Genomic DNA, 18,542 nt, shown 5'->3' with positions numbered 1-18,542 from the left:
TGCTAATGAGGGTTCATATTAATACTTAATGGGGGAGCAGGTGTGTCTGGTCTGAAGGTACTGTCAAGAGGCTGTAGGATTTGTTTTGATTTAGTGATGGAAGATGGATGCTTAGTTTGCAACTGGTGTAACTGGTGATATGCCTCATGGCGACAGTCAGACATCCCCGCACTGGAGTGAGCAAATACACAGCAGACTCACTGGCCAGCTGTTACTTTAGGTAATTAAGAGCTCAGGCATGCTTCTGGGTACGAGAAGCCCCTGCACTGGGGGTGATGGACTGACAGCCAGAGGCTAGCAGTTTGGCAATCCACAACACAAGACTAAACACTGAAGTGGTTTACAGACCCACGTGCACCAGACTGGATACCACAAGCTGAAGTACCTCCAGGGAGCCTCTGAAGATGCTGCCACTGCATTTAATGTGAAAGAGAAGGACACAGTAACGGACTTTATTCAGGGTACATGAATTAAGTAATTTGGTTTATTTACAATTTAATTGATTTATTTTTATTGAATTGCTTTTAAATATAGATTTAATGTCTATAATAATGTGATAAATAATGACTTTCTCGAAGCATCCACACTCTAAAAACGGCTGGGTTATTTTTTAACCCAAAATGTTGGGTTGAGTATGTTGGGTCATTTTGTTGGGTTATTTTATTTCTTTTTAAACACTTTTGGGTAGTTTCAATTTACCAGGTGTTGGGTTAAACCTGCTGGGTTGCGTCGCTGGGTTGTTTCAGGCCAGCGCTGGGTTATTTAACGCGCCTTGAAGATGTTTAAATCGCTCCCCAACTGTCACTTTGGAAGAACAACGGGGCAAAGCCACGGCTTTCAACTGTTTTAAGGTAAGTTTATTTAATTTTTTCTTTAATAATTATTTTAAATTGGCAGAATTATAACTTTTTTTGCGCAAACAATACTGTTAAACGTCTAACAGTTACAGGCCAACATTATTTACGTTAAATGATGAACTGTTCACCTCAAACGGCCAACCTACGTTACGTGACTCGAATAATCATGTTAAGATATCTGAGACGACATATTAATACAGTTTTTATTAAGTTTCAGACAGTGACGGATGGCTGAAATATGCGAATAACTGTGAAAATAGAGGAAAAAGTAGTTTCTGACACTGAAAAGCGAATTTGACATTTAAGTGAGTCAAATGAGTTCAAAAAGTGAATACGACATTCTGCTCTAATGTAAACGCATGCAGTTGTCCATATCGACATGTAAATCATACAAATTACGTGCAATATAGTCGGACCGCAGGTCTAAGAGAACCGACGATCCAGTTCAAATAAACCGGTTCAGTCTAACAAAGTGATTCCCGGAAAATAATCGACGTCTCGGGGCATTTCAAAGTGCGCGGATGCACAGCGAGTGTGGTAGGCCGCGTTAGTGAGGTGATTTTATGCTTTTGTGGTTTATAAAGTCTTTTTACATACAAGTTATAACTCAAAATGTTGTTTTTTCCTGTCAGAAAAGCACATGGATACATTTGTGAGAGAAAAACTCGTCGAGTGCAGCCTTATTGAGGCGTCTAACGGTAAGTTCATGTTTATTATACATTTTACATAATTGCTTGTCTGTTATAATCAACTAACGTTAACCCTCACGTAACTTAAACGCACATATATTTTTATTTCGTGCTATAGTTAAAGCTGCACTTAGTAACTTTGTGTTCAGAATGTACATTATTTATGAGCGTAAACATCATAAACATACAGATCGTGTTTTTGACTTGTCCTTATCACTTTGGTACACCTATAAGTGTTTATATATGGACTGTTTTAAAGCTGCGGAGTAACCCAGTACCTGCGTGACTTGTCATAGAAATGTCTTTGAGCGCTTTCAGTGTGATCTCCCTTACTGTGCCAGCGACTGTCAGTGTTTGATAAAGCCAGGATATTAACATAAAACTGTGATTTATAATGACTGGAACATCCCATTGATTAGACAGTTTGAAAGCACAACTTTCAGCCAATCACTAGAGCATATTCTGCTTCTGAAGACCAACTCATAGGTGAATTTAACTCATAAACATGATGGACTCAATTTCATGATGAACTTCACACAGTTAATTGAACTGATTCACTGTTATTAAAACCATTTTTTTTTTTTTTTTTTTTTTTTTACTTTATTTTAAAGGTTGGAACAAACATGGAATTCCTTAACCGAGCAGAGTCCACAAAACCCCATCCAATTGTTGTGGCGATTTAAAAATGCCAGCAGATCTCTCAGGCATGGATCATAATCAATGGACAGGTAAGGATATTCTGGACAATTTTCAAAAGGAATTGCAAATTGTATATTTAATTGCAGTTTTCCACATGTGGACGCATACATTGTGACATAGTCCGAATGCAATTGAAAAGCCTTACACAGAAAGCTGTCAATTTGTGTCAAGCGTGGGACTATACTATGGGGCGTGTTTTTTATTGGGATATATTCTGTAGTTTTTACCCCAAATCTCTCACTGTTTGTACTCTGCTGCACATCAGCAAAACAACATTGCAGTTCTACTCCGATTTACCTATTTGCATCTTACCCTATATTTTATTCCTCAGGTGAAAAGTTTAATGGTGAATATTGACCAATAGTACCATGTGGCTCTAACAGTTAGCAGGCTATAGTAGCTGAATTTGGGGTAAAAATGACAGAATTATTTATTGTGTAAGGTGCAAAGAATATTAGGAGATCCGGGTTGCACTGTCTGTTCTTTAACACGCATCTCTGTTCTTTAACACGCATCTGTCTGTTCTTTAACACGCATCCTTTAGTAGTGCCTTAACCTCCATTGTTCAAAGCATTTTGGCACAATTGTCTTTGAGTGACATCACCTCCCAATACAAACACTCTCCATAGTATGGTCCCACCTCTGGCAAAATTGACAGTTTTCAATGTGAATCATTGGAAATTCAGATGCTAAAGTAATTGCGATTCCATTTGAGTTTTGACAGGTAACGTGCGACACAGTGAAAAAACAGACATGGTAATTACCTCATGTACTTGTTCTTATGTTGCATCTATGCTAACATTAGTCTGTTTCTCTCTTATTCTGAGGTCACCGTAGCCACCAGATCCAGTATGTATCCAGATCAGATGGTGGATCAGCACCTAGAAAGGACCTCTACTGCCCTGAAAGACAGCGGAGACCAGGACAACTAAAGCCCCAGATACAGATCCTCTGTAAAGACTCAGAGGACCACCAGGACAAGACCACAGGAAACAGATGATTCTTCTGCACAATCTGACTTTGCTGCAGCCTGGAATTGAACTGCTGGTTTCGTCTGGTCAGAGGAGAACTGGCCCCCCAACTGAGCCTGGTTTCTTCCAAGGTTTTTTCTCCATTCTGTCACCGATGGAGTTTTGGTTCCTTGGTTTTCCTAAGTTGGGGACCATTAAGATCAAGCGATATCATCGACTTGATCGCACAGAGGGACGATACATCACTGAATCAATGATGAACTGACTTTAACTGAAAACTGAGTGTTTACTGTTATCCCTTCACATTATTACACACTATTTTCCTTTTTAATATTGTAAAGCTGCTATGATGCAGTATTTGATCAATATGACAGGATTATTACTCATAATACATGGAAAATACAGCTGCAAAGGGACTTTGAAACTTTTTGAAGTTTTTGAAACAGTGTTTTTATTCAATATTTGCAATTGTGTTTGGATTATGTCACAATGTGTCTTTATCTCATTTCCTTTTGAAAATTGTCCTTCCGTTGACAGGCTCTTTAGCAGAGTACACTGCTCTCAGGTGTAGATCTTTGCTTCAGAGCTTAAGTGTTTGACAATAGTACACCCAAAAATGAAAATTGTCATTAATTATTCACCCTGGTCTGAAACCTCTCGAATTTCAATTTGTGTTCTGAAGATGAACGAAGGTCTTACAGGTTTGTAACGACATGAAGTTGAGTAATAAATGACAGAATTTTCATTTTTGGGTGAACTATATGTTGAACTACCCTAAGCAGTGCACATCTACCTACATATGAGTCTTTATATACTTGATATAAATTTAAGGACATCTTTAAATAATTTTACATTTAAATTTAAAGAATGTTAATTGTCAATGTCATTTCACTGTGTATTTAAATAGCTAAACATGTCAAAATGCAATAGTTAAACAGCTAGACAGGTCACTCAGAAATAATTTTCTTATTTATTGCAACTGTAATTCTGTGATTTTTATTTTATTTATTTATTTTGCATTTGCTGGAAACAAAAAAAAAAGGAAAAATTCCATATTGTTTGTCATTGGTACAAATTTTTGAATGTCAGATGGCATTAAAATTATTTTTTAACAGTCTAAATTACCTGTTTTCTTCATTATTTATTAATCCATGATTGCTTTGTTAAGCAAAAGAAAAATTATGAGAATAACCCAGCAAGAATAACCCAGAATCATAAAAATGCAAACCCACAAATGGTAAAACTGACTCTAACTTGGGTTTTCTCAATAACCCAGCATGCTGGGTTAAAATGTGTAAACCAGCATGTTGGGTTACTTTAACCCAGCACGTGTTCTGTCCAATATTTACCCAGCGCTGGGTTGCCAATTGGGTTATTTTTAACCCAGCCATTTTTAGAGTGCATTAAAGACAGCAATCGAAAAGGTCTTATTGTAATTACAGTACTTCTCCATGAACTAATTCTTGTGGTTAGCAAAGGTGACACATTTACCATTGTTCAATGATTTCAGTGAAAAAAAACAAAACAAAGGTAAATGTGCAGACTGACTTCAATAAAGGCTGTTTTTCGACTAACAAGAAAGTTTTGAGTTCTGAAACGTATACAGGATGTTTTTCGAATGAATTCTCAGTTCATGACCCCTTTAAACTGTAGACTCTGTATGAATTTAGCTTATTGAATTTAAGAACCAACATAATTCCGCTTTCAGTCTAAATGTGTACTGTCTCTTTAACTGACCGAGCCTTGCGTAAACATTACTGTGCGCACTACTATTTCACACAGAGCGCCTTTGGCAGAACTTCAAAGAGCCGTGGACGCCATCCATTACTTGGAAAGAGAGGAAAGAACTTATCAGAAGTGCAATTGTTTACTGGAGACGTTAACTGCAGGACTCCTCGTGGGTTCACCGCTGTGTCTGATGGGCTTCCCTTGTCCGCGGCTCACACCAGGAAGTGAGCAGGTGAGACGCACCTGTTCTGAACGCAAACTGAAACTCTGATGGCATAATATCTTATGGCTGGCAAACACGTCGGATAGCTGTATGATATGCCAAAACGCAATTATTCCACACAGCAATTCGCAGATTAAAAAGAAGAAATGGATTTAGACCTGAACTGGACTCGAAAGCCGGATTACGTGTTGCGCTTTTGAACGATCCCCTCCGGGAACTACACAGGTGGGACGGGTAACTCTTCACACGAGTTTCGGACACTGTTATGGGGAATCAAGTGGAGAAACTTACCCATTTGAATTACAATGAATTACCTACCACTGACCCTAATGGATTCGACATAGAGGACGACACTCCACGGATCGGCGTGTCTTATATTTTCTCTGCTGACGACGACGAGCAGGAGGACAACCTCGATGAGACAGAAAAGGAAGATGTTAAACATTACGACTGCCGCAATGAATTAGAATGCGCGGTATATTATCGCGACGAGTGCATATATGACAGGAATAGCAGGTTCGGTGAAGTGGGAACCCTGTCGTGGGAGAACTTGGCGAATAAATGCAAACCCGGTGACCTGGTGGAGTTTGTGGCTATCGGTCAGTACCCGCACTGGGCCATTTGTGTTGACGACCAACAGGTGGTTCATTTGCACAGAAACGAGATTAAATGCGACTTTATTTTCGATGCCAGTCAGGGCAAAAGAGGCAGAGTTGTGAACGAGCTGTATAAGTTTAGCGCGCTGAGCCCGGATGTTGTGGTGCAGACTGCCATGGAGCAGGTGGGGATCAAAGAGCGAGACATTTGCTGGAAGAACTCTGAATGCTTCGCTGCCTGGTGCAGGTTTGGCAAACGCGAGTTTAAAAGTGGAGGCGAGATACGAATCGGGAAGCAGCCGTACAAGATGAAAATGCAGCTGTCGGAGAAGAAAAGTCACGTTTTGGACTTTCAAAGTTTAGAGGACTTGATCATGGAAAAGAGGAGAAACGACCAAATGGGAAGGGAAGCCGTTATTCAGGAACTGGAGAATCATTTAAATTGCACAGAAGACACTGAGAATGATCACAGTTGTAACTGATGATGGATCATAGAGGGCTCATCATGGAGGATACGGGCTTTATTTGTAATCACCTCAAGCACAGGGGCAGTGTTGCAATTTCATCAGCTTCTCAAGAGAGTTTTCCGTCAGCAGCACTTTTATAAATTGGACTGCTTCAGCTTGTTTGCAATGATAATCCTGGTGTTTTTTTATCTTTGACTCACTTTGCTGTGTTCACATCCAAGGGAATGTTTTATGAAAGTCTTTCCGCATCACCTTCTAATGATCATAGTATTTTCTTTTGAGGACTGGCAAAGTATGTATTCCCTTGACACATTATTTCAATAGAGTCTGAGTATTTTTTCTTAAGTACTGTTTTGTTCTTCATTGGATTGTGATATAATCAATATGACATTTTGTTGTTTAGCTTCAGTTGTCTCTCAACAAGTACTGTATAAACAAGCCTATATTTTTGCTACTGAACTCACTATATTCAAGTGTTATTCTTGCATGCAGAGAAGATAATTTCATTCAGCTTTCAATTCAGATCAACTCTTCTGTTTGGTTTGATTGATGGAATATTATCCATATTCCTGATTTCATCATATTTATTTAATGAACATCCAAACATTTCATGATGAAAAACACCAAAGGGAAAAATGTAACACTCATTTATGAATATGTTTGAAATTGCTTAAGTAATAAGAAAGCATTTAAAATGTTCAGAGTAACGGATTTCTTTATATACATAAGTTTATATATATATTGTTTTCCCTGATGTTCATGATTATATTTTACTTATATCTTTTTGAATGATGCCATAACAGCATAGACAGGATTGTACTATAGAGTTAGTATGAGAAAACTGAAGACTGACCAACAAGTTTTGGGGTAAGCTGAAAGTCATCTAATCTTTTCAGATTTGTTCATAAAGCATATATTTGCCTTTTGTGTTGTTTTTGTTGTCCTCCTTTAAGAATTTAATATAAATCTGCTCAATAGGGGCCATAGCAAGAGAGGAAATGTGGTCTTTGAGTTTCCGATGTGTGTTTTGTTACATGATACCAGACTTGAGATCCCCCCCCATTGGTAGTATCTGTGAGATAATGTTGCCTAGTATTTGTAAGATAATGTTGCCTAAAGAAGGTCAAAGAAGAGAGGATTTGTACAGATCTGTTGAAGAAGTTGACTGCGCTCCAGAGATAAGATGTGCAGATGCTCTGAAAAGATAACTGCTGCTTTTTGAAGTGTTTGAAACTAGAAATCTTAATTAGTTTTAAGTCTCAATTTAAACTCAATTTAATCTAATTTAAGATACCGGCTGATTAAACCCAGATTTCAGCTTAATTTAAGCCAATGTTAATAAAATTATGTTGCTGGTTTAGACAAATAATTAAGCTGTGATCTTAATCAGTTATTATTTACGTGCAACTCAACGGCACAAAAATGCCTATAAGAGATCCCCCACAGGCCACACAAAGAAACTCAACTATAAAATAGCTATTTTTAAAGACTATTTGCAGCTACCATTGATTGACATTCATCCCCAAATCCTTTTGCCATAAATGTTTTATGGACTATGGCATAAATACTTAGACAACATGCAAACCAACTGCCCTTCCTGTTTGATAGGGTGAGGTTTTCAGCGCAAGGCAGGGACAAGATGTGAAATTATATTGTTCAACTGATTACCCCTTCAGGCTGAGCTGGCATTACTTAAAGGAATCCTTCACACAAAAATGAAAATTGCTGAAAATGTACTAGCCCTTAGTCCACCCACACTCTCAAAAAAGTACAAAAGCTGTCACTGGGGCAGTACCTTTTCAAAAGTTGAACTTTTGTACACTTTTTGTTAGGTAATAAAGGTGTGCCTTTTGAAAAGGTACCGCCCCAGTGAAGGATTTCATACCTTTTTTCCAGAGAGTGCATGGTTATGCGTTTGTTTCTTCACTGGAACAGATTATAAAAAATGTAGCATTGCATCACTTCCTCAACAATGGATCCTCTGAAGTGAATGGGTGCCATGAGAATGAGAGTCCAAGCACCTGATAAAAGCATCACAATAATTCATAATGCATATGACTCCAGTGGGGGGAAATTTTTTTTTGTAATATACAAATCCACTATTAAACTTTACGTAACATTGCTTTGAAAACATAATTTATCCTGAATCAGGACAGAAATATTCACAGATAAACAAACGTTTACAAACAAAAACAGTTATAAACAAATATGTTGGTTTGATGTGAGAGGACAAAAGGGAATTAACTTCACTTTTCTCTAGATTGTGAAGCGTTATTATGGTTTATGGACACTGGTTTGTGGTTTACTATGACGGTTTAACAAACTAGTCTACACCTTGGATGGCTAAAAGGACGAATACATTTTCAGGAAATGTTCATTTTAGGGTGACCTAATTCTTTTAGATAAAATGTTTATGTATAAATGTTGTTTCTTCATCATACACTTTTATTATATTTAGTATAAGTAACATTTGCATTTAGCTGTAAGAACAAGCCTAAATCTTTACACAGTTATCTTTTAATCCTTTTTCTTTGCCAGGGCTTGTTGGATTAATGCCTCTCATACCGCCCTCACTTCCATGGAAACATTGAGACTGTCTGGTGATAGTAAAACGTGTCTGAATGCCAGGGAATGAAAATAAGAGGCATCAATTCTCTGACCTGCTGCTTCTCTTCAAACCTGCTATAGCAAAAGGCAAACATGATGATCAAATATTTCATTTTATAGTACAACAGAGCATTGCTATATTAATTAATATTAGGGACAAAACTTTTTTCAGCAGTGAATATATATATATATATATATATATATATATATATATATATATATATATATATATATATATATATATAATGCTATAACTGATAATTCAACAACAGCCAAAAAATGATCTAAACAGCTCTGGTGTTAAGATCTACTCTCAAATGAGATAAGTGGAGATACTTAAAACCACATAACACAGTACAATTATTTACAGCGCTTTGATTTGATAACTATCAATTCCCTTCATACTGATCCAATTTTAATTTGCTGCTCATCCTCTGAAGTTCAAATGGATAATGTGAATTTAATTCAGCGTATATAAAAAAAGATCGATTTCAATAACATTATGCTAATTTGGTTCAAATGCCCCTTTCATGGAGAAAAGGTTAATGAAGAGGAATAATAAGCTGTATTGTTCTTATGATTTTATGCCATCTATAATTCCATTGCTGATGAGGGTTTGAACTCCTTTGTTTGCAGCTGGGATATGAAAGGTGTCCTTCAGGTTCACCTGTCTGAAATAGCTATAATCCTGCACTAAGATTTTATTTAGAATTAATACACTATTAAAACTGTGCAATGACCAGTTAATTCAAAACACAACAAATGTATGTGTGTGTGTCAAGCAGGTGTGCACAGCAGTATGACTAAATTCTGCTGGGCTAGCAAGCAATGCAAATTGAATTTTTCTTGGAAATAACCTTGGGCTAGGTCTGTTTTCCCGAAATGCAAATAAAAAAAATGCAGCACTGCATAAAAATAGACCAATGGTTAGGATATATATTATTATCCTAACCATTGAGACACTATTAGTAAGGTTCTATTATTTCAGTGAAATTTGTATGCAATTTGAATTTTAATCAATCATTTGGATTAAACATGATGTTTGTTGTGGTGGTCAGTAACTTAATAAATTTCAGTTTCACATGATGGTAATATTTCTCAGCAAATGTTGAAATGCAAGGGAAGGATTATTCCATTGCAACAAAGCTACATCTCCCAGCTGTGCAGCGTGTTATTGCAATTTATTGTGAGACTAATTACACGGGATCATTACACTCCCAACAGCAATCAGAACTCTCTCCCAAAAGTAAAAGACATTAAAATCTTTATACATTCGATAGCGTGATAAAGGAAGGAGGGAAACGGAAAGAACTATTCGTACTCAGCAATTTGACACTGGTAAGGAATTATGAGAGATGGTATGATAGAAAGAAAAAAAGATCAAGAATAGGTCTTAAAGGGGTCATATGATGCAATTTACATTTTTCTCTTGGAAGTGTTACAAGCTCCTGGTGCATGAAGAACATCTGTAAAGTTGCAAAGGCTAAAGTCTCAAATCCAAAGAGATATTCTTTATAAAAGTTAACACTCATCCACGTCCCCCTGGAACGTCTCGTTCTAACACACCCCCACATCTCTACATCACTATGTGGGAAGATTTGCATAATGCCGCCCAGATATTCATGCAAAGAAAAACGGCATAACTTTTGTTCTAGATGTAGCATTTTTGTTGCCGCCGCCACATGTCGTATAGACACTGTGTGTTCGAAACTACTGTTTGGCTTTCCAAAAGAGTTTGATATCTGCTTCATCATGGCTAGAGCTGATCCATGCTGGTCGCTGAGGAAATACATCGACTTTGCAGTGTGGATCGCTGGGTATGGCTATCACCGTGGACAAAGTGGAATCCAGCCTGAGGTCATCACATGTGGTTGCCGCAAGCCCAACAGATGCTCCTTCGTAGAATCCGCTGGCCGCGCCGTTCTCAAGCCAGCCTCCGCTCACTCAAGGTCGCAGTGTGTGACACTGTTTCGTTGAAAACTACTTTGTTTGAGAGGACACTAATAGAAATCATGTTTATATCATGTTTATAATGGGTTTCATGTTTATGTCTCGTCACTCCAGCCAGACAGGGGATCACAATATGTTAAGGGGCGTAACATTTTCGTCATGCTTGAGGTATTCGGCCAATCACAATGCACTGGATAGCTGGCCAATCAGAGCACACTTTGCTTTTCAGACTGATGAGCTTTGTAAAAATAGACACGTTTCAGAAGGCGGGGCAAAGAGTAGAAACAATAATGTACAGTATGTGGAAAATAATGTGTTTTTTTAACCTTAAACTGCATAAACACATTTCATTACACCAAATACACCAAATAATGTTCTTTTTAGCAGCATCATATGACCCCTTTAAGTCTATTAACTAAAACTTAGACAATGCAGGCTTGACATTTAGGAGAAATAAAAATGAATAAATAAATAAAATCTGACCTTCTGATTTTCGTTCACATGGTTTACAAAATAGTCTTTAGCCTCAGTACAAATGAGGATAGTTTGATTTTTTTCTGCTTTAGTTGTGTACAATAAGAGGAACAAGAGGAAGTACAACACCCTTCCTCATATCCTAGTGAGAATTCTTTGGGCAACTGTTGGGAATAGACAGGAAAACTCTGGGACACAGAAGAGGTAGTGGCATTAAGCCTTACCTAAAAGAAATGGGATTATTAAATATTTATCTTAATGTTATTTACATAACTGAAATGCTTACATGTTTAAGTGAGCATTTAATACTGTACAAGCTGTACAGGCACACATGAAAAATGGATAGTGAGAGGCAGTTATTAATCAGGTCAACTCCCAAAGAAACATATCATAATTTCATCATTAAAAACAAAACAAAAAACTGATACACTGTATATTACCTTAAGACACTGATTTCATTATTTGTAATGAACAGAACCGAGGCTCCTCCTTTATTCCGGTGACCAGAACAATCTGTTCCAGAAAAAAAAAACATCTTATCGGAAGAGTTGTTCAGCTTCCAGGATTTCCTTGGCTGAAGAACACCAGGACCTGCATCGTACCAGTCAAAACCACTCTCTCAAGAACATTCTGCCATAGTGCATCTGGAGTGCTTTTAAAGTCGAGGCCAAAACTTTTTCATAATGTGTTCTACAAATGTTTTAACTTCTAAATCTACAACACTGGCCTAAGACTTGAAGAAGGGACATGAAGGCGGCAATGTTTCAGGGATTGACACCATGTTGAGTCATGACAAAACCTCAGCTATTCATTCATGACGTGATTTCATGGCCTGCAGCACAAGCATCAGATGAAGTTTTAAATCCATCCATTGCTTTATTCCACTGCATCTGACCGTCAATCCTTCCCTTTTGTGTCACATCCTGAATCTTCTCTAATCCCATATTTGCCGAAGCACATCCGTTCAGCGCCCTGTGCTTCTTGTCTGGCTAATTTGTGGCCAGTCACTGGTGAGCAATTGATGTGCCCCCTGAACGCAGAGCAACAGAGGGGGTGAATGGCGCTCATTATGACTAGCTCTTAATACCCTCTAATATGAAGGATGGTGCTGGGCTTCAGTATACTGAAAAACCTCAGTTCAAATAGTATACAGCAAAAGAGAGAGAGAGAAAAAAACAGGATAAAAGCAATGCATTTCTGCTTTTCCTCATAAACTGCATCTTAAAAAGTACAAATATGTACTGATTTTGGAGATTCATAAAGTCCTAAAATCGCAAGATGTTTTAAACAACAATAAAAGAGAAAAAGGAAAATGAGAGACCACTTTGAATATGCGCCTTAGGCCCTGTCAGTTTGCAGAGCTCCAGTGTTCTGATAAGATACGAGGATGACCCTGTTACTGACTTTTTTCAGAACAAAGATCATCAATGTGACACGCATTCACCCAGCTCACTCTGACTGGCACTTTAGTCACACAACACTCCTTTACTCACTGCCACTGAACAATGTAGTGCTCTCCACAAATGCACACACTTGCAGAGGCAGAAAATTACCAGCGCAAGTCAGAATCAAATTATCCAATCTATTTCCCAGCACTGGCTCAGGAAAATCATAAGTGGGTCAGAAACTTTGATAGAGTGAACTATTTCTCTTGACCCCATGTTCTGAAACTTACTAAGTTGTGTAATAATAATGTAATTATAATGCAAATAAAAATTGTAATGATTAGAATTTACTCAAATAACTCTTCCTTACTCTCTATCTCTCTCTCTCTCTATAATATACAAATTTGATACATAATAAAATATTGTATTTATGTGCATTTATCAAATTAGTATATTAAATAAAATACAAAATAAAAATAAAAAAGAAGAAGAAGAGTCAAAAACATTTTGAGGGAAAAATATTATATATAATTATAATATAATTATAATTAAATATATATATAATTTTTGTGTAAACTGTAACAGGCTACATAAATTTACACAAAATGGTTTTGTCCTTCACTGGCATAGCAATGAAGATGAATTAGTTGTTTTTGCTGGTGTTGGTTCATGTGAATCCTCTCCCATCAGCATGGGGTTTTTTTTTTTTTTTTTTTTTATCAACACCAACCACCCAAGTGCTAACACAGAGAAAGAGTTTGTTTGATTTGACAGGGAACCAAATCTCCCCGCACCGATCAGGCCTCATACTGAAGCAATGAGGAGGGCAGGAAGATAACACGGCAGAAGCTAATTACAGCACCACATTCACTCAGCCTGGCACGATCAGATTACTGAGAAGTATGTGGCATTTTTCATAACTTTGGGTTTCAAAAAGTTGCACAATGAGAGTTTCTATGAATAACGTGTTTGACTAGACCTCCAACTGGTTTACAGAACTCCAACTGTACACATTACTAATCTGCAGACGCTATTTTCACACGTCCACAGTGAACACCAAGCATGCGGCCGAAATGGTTACATCATGCTTACCAATGCCACATAGTTTCCGAAAAATATGTGTGACGACATAGTGATCAGTGTCAAGAAGCTATTCATTTTAACTAAAACATCATGAAAGAAATTGAGAATTAGTGGCAGTTCAGAATCAACACTGTGGGGTTATGCAGGGAGGGATTCACAAAGGTTTAATTTTCTAACCTAAGTAAGGGTTGTGTGCTCAGTGAAAGGGCACAGAAATTCCGTAATTCAATATATATGCTTGGCTATATTAAATACGTAAAAACGTCTTCACTAATACAGTGGGATTCGCTGAAAGCTGACTTGTAAGGTAATTTAAGGTGGCCCCAACTATCTTAAAGGTTTATAAATCAGCCAGATTATAGTTCATTTTATCAGTTGCTTTATGTTATACGTTATTCATACATTACTGCTAAAATAAGCCACAATCTCTGCTTCTGAAAAAAAAAAAACCATTAAAGATGGCAATGCATGTGAGACTGAAACTCAATTTCTTGTGCTTGTGATGTTCAGTCAAGGAATGTATTTTGATAGTCTGATAAATTATCAAACTATAAGCCTGAAGCTGGCTGCCAAGGTCAGGATAGATGATAAACTCATCTTGTTCCTCCTCTTAATGTCCTGACCAGTGCATTCCAACAGCATAAACTGAGTGGATGAAGACAAAAGGTTCATTACTCCATGAATTTCAAATAGTAAGGGACTATGAAGTCAGAAAAGCAAAAAGGGGAACAAAACTTCATGAAACAAGCCAGTCCAAATTCAGAAAATAATTGGTTTCTTTCACTGAATATGTCCGTGCTGTTTCTTTCTGAGTAGTTCAAGCATACCAGGCTTTGGATAAATAGTGCACAGAAGCAAAAGAAAGTGTTTAAAATCCTATAAAAAAAAGACCCCTGATGTAAGATTATTAAAAGATTAGCCTAACCCAGTTTTATCTGAACGCTCTCTTTGTTGGTCCACGTGTCCCGCAAAAACAAATAGCCTAGCTTTAAGAAAGATTCATTAAATATGCACTGACACATGCCACTGATTTTGAAACTGTAATTGTAGAAATAATCCTAAATTCAAAGTTTAGTTTGTATTTGCCTATTCCTACATTCAGCAAAACAGATGGAGAATACCAGCCACGTGGAAGATCAAATCTATCTACACACAGTTGTAAAGAGTAAAAATGTAGAAAACACTTACCATTACGCCCGAAACACTCCTCCAGGCACGTACATAAACAATAACCCATTTTGCTACAGTAATGTTACGTTGTTTCTTGTGTGCTTGTGTTCCGAAATTGGTTTACTTTGACGTAACGGGATAGCGGGAATTAGTGTAAACGTCTTTCTTTACCATCAGCGTTCTAGTTCAGCAATGTCATGTTAGAGCAACAGTTTGTAAAAGGCTAAACAATAGGCCTTACGCTCTCAGCCTACAGGAAGCTGTTAACATTTCTTATCTGTTATTAATAACTGCTGCTTGAACATCAACACAAAGCTGTGTCTTCACAGTTTGAGTTCTGTTTTGTTTTTTATGATGTCATAGCATCATAAAATGACAGAGCACGACTTAAGTTGTTCACTTAAATTTCGACAGCCTTGGATGTGAGTCCAGCATGTGAGACACATTTGAAATAATGGTACTTAGGTTTCTCAGAATATTCACTAAAACGTCCATTGTGCGTAACAATAAGTGAGATAGTGATTTTGTTAAATCAACCATGAATCATTACTGTAAACTGCACTGAATAAAGCCTCAAAATAAAACATGAATGATGATAGATCTGAGGCAGACCTAATTTACAGTAGCCTATAGGCTAAATGTGACATGGAGAACACTGAGATAATAGTGCACTCTTGTGGACATTGGAAGTGGGCACACTCAAATTAAGAGCTAAATTAAATTGCTCTCCGTGCAAAGCCAAAAGTCAAGCACCATTCTCATTCTGTTTAATTTCCAAGCTATTCTTTGTTTTAAAATGATCATACGCGTACACAGAGAAATAAATCAGCAATAGTGAAAATGCCCGTAAGAACGTAGATTTTAAAATCACAATTTAAAACTTTGGACTTAAAAGAAGGACACAAGAAAAAAAGTATTTCCGTTTTGTCTGATTCACTGTGGTCATGCGATTTCTAAACAGGTCCGCTACACTACATCATCTACTTCCTTAGCCACTTAGGAAAAGAAAATAAAACCACTGCATGTTCGAGTGTGGCTTCATCCATCATCCACCTTTCTAGGCTGTCTGTAAAAGTAGACAAAGAAACGATAAACGACCACACGATCAAAATAAAACATTTATTTCTACATAAAGCACAAGGGAGTAATATTCTGACCTAACTCCATTACAAAGGTTTTGAATTAATAAAAAAATATGACAGATGAAAACAAACTTTTACAGCGATAGTAAAAATTCTTGAAGATCATTTCTCCTTTCCACAAACTATGAAAATATATTAATATTCATGATTTCTATATAAGCCACATGACCAATCACATGGATTCAAAGAAAAATCTTTTTGAATAAGTCAATTATTATAGCTTATGCCAAATACATATTTGTGACACAGTTTAGAAATGCATGCAACCTCCAGGTTTTCACACGACCCATGATCGATATTACATTTCACAGGGTCACCTCATTTCCGATACTGCTGAAGATCACTGTATATGTCTGACTGGACTCCATAAAGCTCCTGTGAAATCATTATGAAAACAAATAAATAAATAAAATCTCACATATGTGTTGCATTTATTATACAAACTACTTTATTTTTAGTTTTGTGGTACATTAAACACACAGCTGATATTGCTCATTTTACCTGATAAGGTGATTCCATTTCAATTGTCTTTGTCTTCATCGATGGCTGGTGAGTTCTTGCTTTACCTTAAACATCAGAATTTTTTTTCATTTTGACTGGAACAGCTGTAATTCTGTATTGATTTCTCTTACGAACAGACATACCTGACCCACAGCATCTGGCGTGTGTATGTAAACTGCCTCGTCTTTTCTGATGGGAAAAGAAACAATAGACTGAGAGAGCAATGAGGAGTGTGAGGATGATGTCACAAGTGATGATCCCAAAAGCCACTCCTGTGTCCAACTGGTAACATGAAGTGCAGTCTGAGAATCAGAAAAATCACATTCATTGTAATATGACAAAAAAAAAAAAAATCAACAACTGAATTTCAGATATCTAGAGAATCATTACCTTGATTCCCCTCAACGAAGTCAGCTGATGAAAGTGAGAACAGAAGAGAGCGAAGATCAGTTTTTATAATAGCGTGTCCTCAAGGCAATTAACAGAACTGAAAATGCCATTTCCTCTTGATTTCTTGCATTAATCACTGAATAAATATATAGATCCTCAAACAAAAAACATGCGCAAATAATTCTGTAATTACATTTTTCACAATCCCATTAAACCTATGTATATATATATATATTTATACTGGCTGGAATCCTTGGCTGGTTTTTCCAGAAATTTAACTCTAGTCATGAAATACAATTACAGACATTAAACAATATATGTACATACTTAATATAAATTAATGTAGATTAAAGTATATAATACAGATAATATAACACTACTCATACAGTGGTGTGTAATTTAAAGAATTAAATCTTGTTATGCTTTCTCTACATAGTTACTGACTTAACATCTATTATCTTGTCGATTGTGACGCTGAAAATGATGCCAAAATCGGTTTAATTTAATTTGTGAAGAATGTGTATATATATAATATTTTGAAGTTCATTTAATCTTTAAATCTTATGAGTATGTGCAAGTTTGCAAAATGCACTCACCGAGTAGTCCGTTCATGGGGACCATCAGGTATAGAATCCTTCTCATAATGAGTGCAGGTTTTGGAAGAGAATTACTCAGGGTTTGGTGCTTGCTTTAGCCCTAACTTTAAAGAAGTTGTTACTGGCCGTGAGCTAAAACCCCTTGAATTTGACACTGAATGATATGGAAATTACCTGCATGTGAAAAATCACATCGTATGTGGTGATGACTTATCACCATCCATCAAAATAGAACCAAAGAATACTGGGGAGGGAGGAGCTACACGTGCTGATGTGCTATCCCTCGCTCTCTCTCTCTCTCTAACACACACACACACACACACAGACACTTAACCTAGTTCAGTCTCTCATTTGTTTATATTTTATCCTGTCACTGTTAAAATACTTCTAGGTTTAAAGTACAAAATTTAATTGAAAACAAAGTGAGCATACAGTTCATTTACATGGCATGCAGCTGAAAATACATGTGTTTTCGTATGTCCTTCTCAGTAAATATTTAGTTTCACTTCTCAGTAAAGTTAGATATGGGAGCAAGAGGCTAGTGAGAGGGACCTGGGTAATAATGTGGTTAAAAGCCTCACAGCACAGGATGTGTCTACTAAAGCCAGTATCTGATAACCTCAAACAGGTACAAAGCAAAACATATCCTGTTCCACTTACAATATCATTTTATTTTAAAAAAAGGATGTTGGTTTTTACGTCAGTTAAACAGCCGTTTGTAGTGCAGTTTCACCTGAAGACCTGCCTCGTTTAGTAGCCAGATAAATTGATGATGAACTGTTATTTCCTAAAGCTCAGTCGGACAGATAAATGACCTTTGCCTTACAGTACCTTAAAGCACATGAGATTTTTTAAAGATTATCTTGCATAGTTACATAACTTTAAATTTGTATATATATATATATATATATATTTGCGATGTTTATATTTATGCATTGAGTGTATTTAAAATAATATGTAGATTTTAAATACGTCAATGGAGGGGGTATACTATTTTATTGTTTACTGCACAAA

General features: G+C 36.8%; 2 protein-coding genes and 1 pseudogene across 2 annotated transcripts; 2 read left to right on the top strand and 1 right to left on the bottom strand.

Annotated features, from left to right (window-relative positions):
* LOC113059105 (tripartite motif-containing protein 46-like) overlaps positions 1 to 18,542 on the top strand; it is a 433,352-nt pseudogene that overhangs the window by 321,854 nt on the left and 92,956 nt on the right.
* Positions 4,951 to 6,306, top strand: LOC113059091 (protein FAM84B-like). The gene has a single exon (XM_026227350.1). The coding sequence runs from the start codon at positions 5,433 to 5,435 to the stop codon at positions 6,243 to 6,245; it is 813 nt and encodes a 270-aa protein (XP_026083135.1). The 5' UTR covers positions 4,951 to 5,432; the 3' UTR covers positions 6,246 to 6,306.
* Positions 16,109 to 17,906, bottom strand: LOC113059099 (TYRO protein tyrosine kinase-binding protein). The gene is made up of 5 exons (XM_026227360.1): positions 17,529 to 17,906; positions 16,933 to 16,956; positions 16,686 to 16,844; positions 16,543 to 16,607; positions 16,109 to 16,416 (listed from the first exon to the last, which is right to left on the bottom strand). The coding sequence occupies exons 1-5, from the start codon at positions 17,572 to 17,574 to the stop codon at positions 16,360 to 16,362; spliced, it is 351 nt and encodes a 116-aa protein (XP_026083145.1). The 5' UTR covers positions 17,575 to 17,906; the 3' UTR covers positions 16,109 to 16,359.

Source organism: Carassius auratus, chromosome 41 (assembly GCF_003368295.1).
Source record: "Carassius auratus strain Wakin chromosome 41, ASM336829v1, whole genome shotgun sequence".
NCBI classification, from domain to species: domain Eukaryota; kingdom Metazoa; phylum Chordata; class Actinopteri; order Cypriniformes; family Cyprinidae; genus Carassius; species Carassius auratus.
The sequence above is the reverse complement of the archived record's forward strand: the minus strand, read 5'-3'. Positions and strand labels throughout refer to the sequence as shown.

Coding starts and splice junctions, on each gene's coding strand:
- LOC113059091 (XM_026227350.1), top strand. CDS start 5,433: ATGGGGAATCAAGTGGAGAAACTTACCCATTTGAATTACAATGAATTA.
- LOC113059099 (XM_026227360.1), bottom strand. CDS start 17,574: ATGAGAAGGATTCTATACCTGATGGTCCCCATGAACGGACTACTCG. Junction 16,957..17,528: donor CCCCATGAACGGACTACTCG/GTGAGTGCATTT, acceptor CACTTTCATCAG/CTGACTTCGTTGAGGGGAAT. Junction 16,845..16,932: donor CTTCGTTGAGGGGAATCAAG/GTAATGATTCTC, acceptor TCTGATTCTCAG/ACTGCACTTCATGTTACCAG.